The 10236-nt window shown below is 37.0% G+C and overlaps 1 protein-coding gene across 1 annotated transcript; it reads right to left on the reverse strand.

Moving 5' to 3' along the window:
* Nucleotides 1–6693: 6693 nt before the first annotated feature.
* On the reverse strand, nucleotides 6694–9595 carry LOC115962456 (iron-sulfur cluster assembly protein 1-like). The gene is made up of 3 exons (XM_031081293.1): nucleotides 9201–9595; nucleotides 7785–7839; nucleotides 6694–7090 (listed from the first exon to the last, which is right to left on the reverse strand). The coding sequence occupies exons 1-3, from the start codon at nucleotides 9508–9510 to the stop codon at nucleotides 6949–6951; spliced, it is 507 nt and encodes a 168-aa protein (XP_030937153.1). The 5' UTR covers nucleotides 9511–9595; the 3' UTR covers nucleotides 6694–6948.
* Between the last annotated feature and the right edge of the window lie 641 nt (nucleotides 9596–10236).

A 10236-nucleotide genomic window follows, 5' to 3' on the forward strand; every position in this document is an offset into this window, starting at 1 on the left:
GGACGATCTCATGCTCAACACCTCACAAAACGCCTGAAGTAAAGGACAAACTCAGTACAAAAGCATTACAAGGGAGAAAGCTGCCCACACCATAATGTGGAGCCCAACACCTGGCAAGCCCATACCCCAGACCCTGCTATTCAACTTTCCCCAACCACTCTGACGTATAGATTGATGGGACGAGTACTTACCAAAAAAAAAAAAAAAGGAAAAACTGACACGTAGGTGAAGAACGGGAAGTAAATATTAGTATAAAAGGGAAAGAAAGCTGAGACAGAGGGGGAGGATCCTACAAAAAAAAAGGGAAGAACGGTGAGAATGCGATGCTCCTCGGACTTAGTCCGAGGAGTCAAACCTTTCACACTACATCGATGTAAGGCTTAGTTATACAGGCCAAACCTACCTTCGTATGAGCTTCCCAGAAAATCATGACTAAACCGCCGTCCAACGACCAAGGTCCAGCCTTTCTATCCCACCCTCTATGAATTATATTGTTCAGGTCTTTTACATACGAGCCCAACATCATTCTTGGGTCGTTAAAAATTGTGTTCTTACAATTGGCGCTGTCTGTGGGAAGGCTTGCACGTTGGCGCAGGTGGCGGTGGAGTCAAGTCTTTATCGATCAGAGGTCCGCAAAGTTTCCTCCATTTCCAGCGACATGTAGCTTTTGCTCTGACATAAACTTCCGCTAGGGGCTACGCCTTGCAGTGCCAATGGCACGGGCAGCTCTAGGGGCTTCCAACCTCAAGTTAACTCTCCCCACCCTGGTCGAGGGGCTACCTTCAAAAGAAAAAATACAAGTTTTGGACAGAACCAAGGCCTTATATGGTCCTCGGACTCAAGCCTATGGGGAAACCAACTACTTAAAAGAAAAAACACAAGTTTTGGACAGAACCAAGGTCTTGTATGGTCCTCGGACTCAAGCCTATGGGGAAACCAACTACTTAAAAGAAAAAACACAAGTTTTGGACAGAACCAAGACCTTGTATGGTCCTCGGACTCAAGCCTATGGAAAAACCAACTACTTAAAAGAAAAAACACAAGTTTTGGACAGAACCAAGGCCTTGTATGGTCCTCGGACTCAAGCCTATGGGGAAACCAACTACTTAAAAGAAAAAAAAAACAAGTTTTGGACAGAACTGAGGCCTAGTATGGTCCTCGGACTCAAGTCTATGGGAAACCAACTACTTAAAAGAAAAAATACAAGTTTTGGACAAAACCAAGACCTTGTATGGTCCTCGGACTCAAGCCTATGGGAAACCAAACTTAAAGAAAAAACAAGTTGGGACAAAACCAGACCTTGTATGGTCCTCGGACTCAAGCCTATGGGGAAACCAACTACTTAAAAGAAAAAACACAAGTTTTGGACAGAACCAAGGACCTTGTATGGTCCTCGGACTCAAGCCTATGGGGAAACCAACTACTTAAAAGAAAAACACAAGTTTTGGACAGAACCAAGGCCTTGTATGGTCCTTGGACTCAAGCCTATGGGGAAACCAACTACTTAAAGAAAAAACACAAGTTTTGGACAGAACCAGGCCTTGTATGATCTTCGGACTCAAGCCTATGGGGAAACCAACTACTTAAAAGAAAAAACACAAGTTTGGACAGAACCAGGCCTTGTATGGTCCTCGGACTCAAGCTTATGGGGAAACCAACTACTTAAAAGAAAAAACACAAGTTTTGGACAGAACCAAGGCCTTGTATGGTCCTCGGACTCAAGCCTATGGGGAAACCAACTACTTAAAAGAAAAAACACAAGTTTTGGACAGAACCAAGGCCTTGTATGGTCCTCGGACTCAAGCCTATGGGGAAACCAACTACTTAAAAGAAAAAATACAAGTTTTGGGCAGAACCAAGGCCTTGTATGGTCCTCGGACTCAAGCCTATGGGGAAACCAACTACTTGAAAGAAAAAATACAAGTTTTGGACAGAACCAAGGCCTTGTATGGTCCTCGGACTTAAACCTATAGGGAAACCTTGTATGGTTCTCGGATTCAAGCCTATGGGAAAACCAACTACTTAAAAGAAAAAACACAAGTTTTGGACAGAACCAAGGTCTTGTATGGTCCTCGGACTTAAGCCTATGGGGAAACCAACTACGTAAAAGAAAAAACACAAGTTTTGGACAAAACCAAGGCCTTGTATGATCCTCGGACTCAAGCCTATGAGGAAACCAACTACTTAAAAGAAAAAACACAAGTTTTGGACAGAACCAAGCCCTTGTATGGTCCTCGGACTCAAGCCTTTGGGGAAACCAACTACCTAGAAGAGACAACATGGGGTTTGGAGACAACCTGGATGTTATATGGCCCTTAGAATCTACCCCAGAGAAGAGTTCCCCATTGATAGTTGGGCTAGTCCCTAAACTGCATGAATTCCCCCGTCTATCCTCGGATCCTCAATACCAAGGGGATTGATGCAATATAGGGCAATATGTTGTCAAAAACACAGTCAAAGTCCCTCACTGCTCGGCCACCCTCTCGGACGAATTATTTGAAATTTATCGTTCTCGGACGGTCGCCTTGCATGCATTACGAAGCGCTCAGCCGTTATCTCGGTTAGTTTCAAAAGTTTAATCTACTGGGAATTACCATTATTATACTTGACAATGTCAGAAAGTTCAAACTAGTAGGAATTTGTTTCAAGGTTTTTTCCTGCTCTAAGCATCATTAAAGGAAAATGCACATTTAATATTCATGCACAAAATAGTTGTTGCAGAAAAGAAAAGTATTTGAGAGTAAGCAAGTCCATTTCTTATTAAGATAAAGGAACAGTACAGCGTACAATGAAAGAGCCTAAATAAGCTCATACTGAAACTAACTACACAAGCGAAAAGAAAAGATACAAGGGAATGAAGGAAAAGCCGAAGAAGAAATGCAGAGAAGAGACGTGCTGCCGCTCCAAAATTTTGTCTAAGGAAGCCATCCCTTAATACTTTTACATGCTTGTAACTCAGGCAGCAAAAGAGCCCAACTTGGGGCTTGCACTGCTGAAGAAAAGGTGCAGGGAACCCAACTTGCGGCCAGCACAGTTGAAGAAAAGATGCCGGGAGCCGGCAGTTGATGAGCCTCCACGTAACCATGCCTGCAATAAAGCAGACGACGCTGATGGTGGAAAACCTTGCTTCTGACGCACCAAGAATCTGGTGCGACCAGTACCTGCTTCGGATTTTGACTGAAAGAGGGAGAAATACCATTTCCCCCTTTGTCAAGACGGAGAATTGTTTTGAATCTGTGCCTCCCTTGTCCGGACCACATCACCTTAAGTATCGGAAGGATTCGGTGCCTCTGAAGCGGGTGAAGACCCTTCATCCCCACCCATGCCTCAAACATATTGCTCTGAGGCAGAATGGCACTGGAAATGGAGATCGTGTGTATAGAGGAAGGGTTATGATTCTGAAGGACGCAGAAGGGTTTATATGCAAGGGGAGTGACCCCCTATCCTATTTATACAGAAAGCAAACCAGTGGCATTTAATCCATGCAAGTTTCCAAGGAGTGCTACGGACAAGGCAGACTTGGCTCAATTTCCAACCTCATCCGCAGCCGTAGGATCTGAAGATCCTCGTGAAGGTGCGCCTCGAATACTGGAGCATCAAAGGGCTCCGCGTGAGTGAATAAAGGAATGCCTCTTAATTTGGCACGTCTCACATGTAAGTGGGAAAACCCAAATATTAGTAAAAGTGCAGAATTTGAGTGAGCCATGATGTGGGCCCTATCTCACCAAAACCCTCCTCCCCAACAACAAGGCTGGGTAGTAGGATTTTGAGGGGCTATTGTGGGGCCCAAAATCTGCGGTCCCAACCTACCTTGTATTAAAGGCCCGAAGCTTAGGCCGAGGAGCCCTACTACCAAGGACGTATGATGAAAGTCCTTTAAAGGTCCAAGGATGTGGCCGAGGACGATCTCACGCTCAACACCTCACAAAACGCCTGAAGTAAAGGACAAACTCAGTACAAAAGTATTACAAGGGAGAAAGCTGCCCACACCATAATGTGGAGCCCAGCATCTAGCAAGCCCATACCCCAGACCCTGCTATTCAACTTTCCCCAACCACTCTGACGTATGGATTGATGGGACGAGTACTTACCCAAAAAAAAAAAAAAGAGGAAAAACTGACACGTAGGTGAAGAACGGGAAGTAAATACTAGTATAAAAGGGAAAGAAAGCTGAGACAGAGGGTGAGGATCCTACAAAAAAAAAGGGAAGAACGGTGAGAATGCGATGCTCCTCAGACTTAGTCCGAGGAGTCAAACCTTTCAAACTACATCGATGTAAGGCTTAGTTATACAGGCCAAACCTACCTTCGTATGAGCTTCCCAGAAAATCATGACTAAACTACCGTCCAACGACCAAGGTCTAGCCTTTCTATCTTACCCTCTATGAATTATATTGTTCGGGTCTTTTACATACGAGCCCAACATCATTCTTGGGTCGTTAAAAATTGTGTCTCTACAAATTTAATCTAAGTTTCTTAGATAAAATGACTTTTGTTTATGAACTTATAAAAATTAGATTTACCAACCTTATTATTGAAAATAGATTTAATTTTTTTATATGAAATGGACTATTTATATTATCAATAAATTACAAATACTAATTTAATATCTCAAAAACTTTATTTACAAACTTACATAATTCAAATTATCCAATATCAAATTTATATAAGTATATTTTATATGGATAAAACTTAAATATAGCACTTTAAGTGCAATACATGACATTCCCTCCAAGTTTAGATGAATTAATTTGCATGTAGATATAATCTATACAAATTAAAGTATAATTTGAATGACGCTTGACATCAATTTATAGTGCATCAAAAATCTAAAGACACTTGAAAAAAGAGGTTGATCAAAAGTACACTTGTCACAAAATTGGAGTACAATTAAAATATTATTTAAATTATTGATTATACTTTCACTTTAATATATTATATATGATCTGAAAATGTGACATTATTTGTATTTTATTGGTCAAAGTAACCATGTGTTTGAATTTAGTGGAAGAGCTTAAAGCCAACTTTTGGACACTTTCTCTTTCTTAAAAAAAAAAAAAAAAAACTTTTGGACACTTTCTTAATCATACAAATTCAAAGTCTAAGCACATTGGTTGGTTTTTAAATTTTTATTTATTTATTTATTTATTTTATTTTTATTTTTTTTATATATATAAAAACTCTCAAGCAATGCTTCCTTTATCAAAAAATTGCTCTGTAACAGGCTTTAACTACATTTGTGAACACCTAAACGATCACTTTTAGACATTCAACCAAAAAAAAAAAAAAAAAAATTGATCACTTTTAGACGTTTTTTTTAAGAAGCAATCCGTCGGTTGCTTCTCAAGGGCACTTCACCTTTCAATAACAGAGTTGTTGAGAGCAGGACAACACCGCATTTGTTCAAAATTTTGGTTGCACATACAATACAAATTATACAATATTAACCTATGATGTCACATCCATAATGATTGTTTTTTACGCTCTATTTTGTTTCGGCAAAAATATTTGTTAAAAAATTAATCATTTTTCAAAAAGTATTTTTTATAAAACTACCACATTTTCTTATGTTTGGTAGTAATTTTAAATAAGTTGAAAAATAATCTTCTAACTTATCTTATTTATTTTGCTGTGAAATAGAGTTATTTTATATATTAAAAAAAAAAAGTGGAAAACCGTCTCTAAAAATAAGCCTTATTTTTTATATTGACTAAAAATAATTTTCTTTTGACTCATTTTTTCTAATACTACCAAAAACTAAAAACATGAAAAACTATATTTACACAAATTTTTTTATGAAAACAAACTAGGGCTGTAAACGAGGCGAGATTTGTTGAGTAGTGAATGTTCAAGCTTGACTCGACAAAAAAAGTAGAATATTCAAGCTTGGCTTAAACTTGATGCGAGCCTAAAAATAATGTTCATGTTTGAGCTCGTTATAAAGTATAAAAACTTGAGCTTGGCTTGATTCATTAATCAAGCCAAGCTCGAGCTCAATATCAAGCCCAAACTCAAATTCAATATCATGCTTTTAAGGTTGAGATCCAAAACAAGTATATTATCAAGTCTATTATCTAGCCTATTCGGTTTAGATGAGTGGTCTCAACTTATAATTAATTAAAGTTTTAGAAGAATATGAGTTTACTTGTCAAGCTCATATCAATTTTATTACCAAACTCATAAATAAATCTAAACTCAACTTGTTTTGTTACTTATTTATCGAGTTTTGATGTTCACGAGCTTGTTCATGAACAATATTTTTTACTCGAGTTCGGCTCATTTATTAAACAAGCCTAAAACTAAAGTTTAAGCTTGGCTTGTTTATAAACAAACAAACATGAACAAACTTTTTATCAAGCCAAGCGAACTGTTTATGTACAACTTGGTTCATTTACAGCCCTAAAACAAACAGAGCGTTATTATTAGACCAACCAATTGTTTTTTAATATAGACTAGATTCAAATTTGAAAATTTTTACTTGACAACATTAAGCTTTATTGGTTAAGCTAACTATAACGGTATAACCACACCGTCTCACATTTTAAAGTTTAAAGCTCTGGGAGGAAAGAAAAAACTAATCATTCTATAAATATAAATTTCAACACGAGAGTTTTTGGGTATTAATCTCATACTATAAAATAGATCAAAAACATTTCATATGTGTTAGCAGGCATCCATATGTGGTCACGCAATATAACAGAATCAAACCTCCTTCACATCCTCGAGGAAACAAAGGGGGGTGGGTGGATGGGAAGGAACACACTTTTTAATATTCAATTTACTCAAAGGGTACAACTTAAAATCCAAGATGTGTGTTCTGGAGCTATTCTTACATTCCATTATTACATTACTACTAGATAATCAGTATGTAGAAATTCACTCTTGGAAATTTTCGTCATCAATGTACATAAGCATAATTAGGCACCAGAGGCCTTATCCACAAACATCTTCAAGCCTCAGCGGCCTTTGCACTACCATTTGATTTGGCACGTTTAGCTTCATAATCTTTAACAGCAGCCTTGATAGCATCCTCAGCAAGCATGCTGCAGTGCAGCTTTACTGGTGGGAGAGAGAGATATTTTGCAATTTCCCTGAGGACATCCAAAAAAGCATAATTTAGTTAAGCATAAAACTCTTTATAAACCCTTCGTTATACTTGGTTTGAAATAGTATACATGCTCATAAACCATATTTGGAACAGATGGCAAGATACATTGCTTCCTTAAAAAAAAAACATGAACGGTAATCATTTTATGTCTTACTTGTACCTTCCACCATCTGATTTCAATTTCTTTTTACAGGAAGTAGAAAATTTAAGATTTAACTATTCCAAATTACTGACCTACAAACTATCACATGGAATCCAGACTCCTGCTGACGATCAATCCCATGTCCCAACTAAATATATCCACTACAATCTAATGTTCTATTTATGCCAGTTTCATTAACTGCAAATTCTACTAAATACAGTAATACTGCCATAACATAATGTTTTCTCAATTCTCATGTAATTCATATCAAATGCCTGAGAAAACACCAATGCCCATGTGATGTCCATATATCCAACACACTCACACAGGAAAAAATCCTATCCTTTTCAAATTGATCAGTTTCATAGTTTTGATTAAATATTATAAATCTAAAGGTGTATTTAGTGCCACATCATACAAGAAATCAAATCTGATCAAACAACTATAATTATAATTACAGTGGCATAGTAAGCACAAAATAGAATAGTGAATTCATGGACTCAATTTAAATTCAGAGAAATATGGCAGAACTCACGTGTTTTTAATGGTCACAACTTCTTCCAATTGCTTCCCCTTGACCCACTCAGAAGCTGAAAATTGTGACAGAGAGCAATTAGAACAATCCCTTGCAATAACAAAGGCCACAATGCCATGACAAAAGGACAATAAGCTAAAGCAGAATACAAACAGCAACTTCCATAAACTTGACAAATCAGTTAAAGAGACAAATATTCAATAGCAATTTCTAACTCTAGACCAAGTTTCAGATATTTTCTATGGCCACTTATCCTAAATAAAACAGAAGTGTGGAAGCATTTAAGGGGCAGTCTCATTAGTAAGCCCTTGATGATGCAGTTATATAGAATGGTAAAGATTTTGGCATTCTACTACCCTGCAAAAATAGGCCCAAATCCAGCGGTAATCATAGAAGATCATTAAAAGAGAGAAGCTGATAGGAGGGCAACTTTGGTTGTTGTGCAAAGAAGCCAAACATCTTGCCCCTAAAAGCTAACTAATTTAAAAACACTAGTGTGTGTGTGTGTGTGTATATAAATATAAAGATAAAAATAAAGCCTTCCTGTCAACACCACAACCTAGGAAGATACAGAAGAACTATGTCTCCATCAAATTTTTACAATTGTATTTGTGGCAAAATATCATTCACACACCCTAGCATAATTTTTCTTGCCAAACTTTAGCATGTCAGCGAATTTCAAGACACACAGCAAAGACATACATTACTTCAAAGATACACAACGACAACAACAACAACCGAGCCTTAGCCCCATAACGTTGGGGTTCACTATGAATCCTCAACAAGCTGGTCAGGGTCGGCCAAACGTGTTCTTTTCTACCATTTTATTCTATCCAAAGTCATACTCTCTATCACTTCCTTAGTTAACATGTCATTTTTCACCACATCTTTTAATGTCATTTTTAATCTCTCTTCCTCTACCTATTTCGTTCCCTCAACTTAAATCAACACTCTTTTTCACCAATGCACTAATCACTCTCCTCTGAACATAACCAAACCACCTCAAACGATTCCTTCCCATCTTTTTGGACAGCCCTATCCTTATGCGAATCTCCTCATTTCCAATCCTATCTTTCCTTGTAGTTTCACTAATCCATAGCTAATCTTATAACAATCTTATAAAAATTTTCCCTTTTTATCTTAATAGAATCATACAATAAATAAATTCACATTAATTCATAGATTATAAAACAAATAAAATAAGAGAATATCAATTATTTCCCAATAAATTTCGAAACTATAAACAATAAACATAAAATTTGAAACCTTGAGTTTCTAATTTTGATTAACAATTTTCCTCAACTTACTCAAAAATCAAATTCAAATAATAAACACATAAAGCACAAAAAACCCAAAAACCCTAAAAAAAATTCAATAAAATTTTCTGAGCAACCAAACAAAAATCAGCACACGAACCTACAGACGAGGAAGCGATAGCAGAGCCACAACCGAAGGTCTTGAAGCGAGCATCGACGATCTTCCCAGTCACCTCGTCGACCTTGATTTGGAGCTTCATGACATCGCCACAGGCGGGTGCACCGACGAGGCCCGTGCCCACCGTCGGATCGTTCTTGTCCAACGATCCAACGTTGCGGGGCTTGTCGTAGTGGTCGATCACCCTCTCGTGGTACATACGTGGCAGCACCTGGACGGGCCTTGACGCCGACAGCGCCGACCCCTCCTGTGAGGCTAGCCCTATCACCTTCTTCGATACGAGCCTCAACATTTTTTTACCTTTTTTTTCTTTCTGTTTTCTGGTTTTGGATTTTGGTTTGTGAAGTCTGTCAGTTTGAGGGTGTTTTGTAAATTTTTAGGGTTTGAGGATTCTTCTTTTTATTGAAAGGCGGTGCGTTTTTTAAGAGGACACGTGGAGGCTAAGTGTTAACAAAAATATCTTGAAATTCCAAGATTACCGGATCAGCTTTTGTTCAACTTCTCTCAGGTTTTGTTTTATATCATCCACTTGCTACTTCTCTTCTTCTAATCATAATTTAAAAAAAAATGTCAAAAATATTCATAATTTAACTAGATAATTTTATTTTTAAAATATAAAAAATAGGATTAAAATATTATTGGAGAAACTTTTTTTTTTTTTTCTTCTAAAAATTAGTATACTTTTTATTTAAATATATTTCATGCACGTTTGATATAAAATTATTTTTCTTAAAAACTAGCATAAGCTAAATCAACTGTTTACTCAATTTCAATACTAAATTTTAGTTTTTTAAAAATTCATTCTTGTGTAACTTCATTAATAATAAATAAATTTAAATTGAAAAATTACATTAAATGGGTAAATTGCACGCTTTTAAAATTTGGAGGTATTTAGATTTTACACCTAAATTTTAGAATTTAAATTTTGCCTCTTGAAGTTTTGGGATGTTTAGATTTTACACTCTGATATTTCAGAATTTGAATTTTACTCCTAAAGTTTGGGGGATTTTATACTTAA

The sequence above is a fragment of the Quercus lobata genome, chromosome 10 (assembly GCF_001633185.2).
Source record: "Quercus lobata isolate SW786 chromosome 10, ValleyOak3.0 Primary Assembly, whole genome shotgun sequence".
Taxonomy (NCBI): Eukaryota; Viridiplantae; Streptophyta; class Magnoliopsida; order Fagales; family Fagaceae; genus Quercus; species Quercus lobata.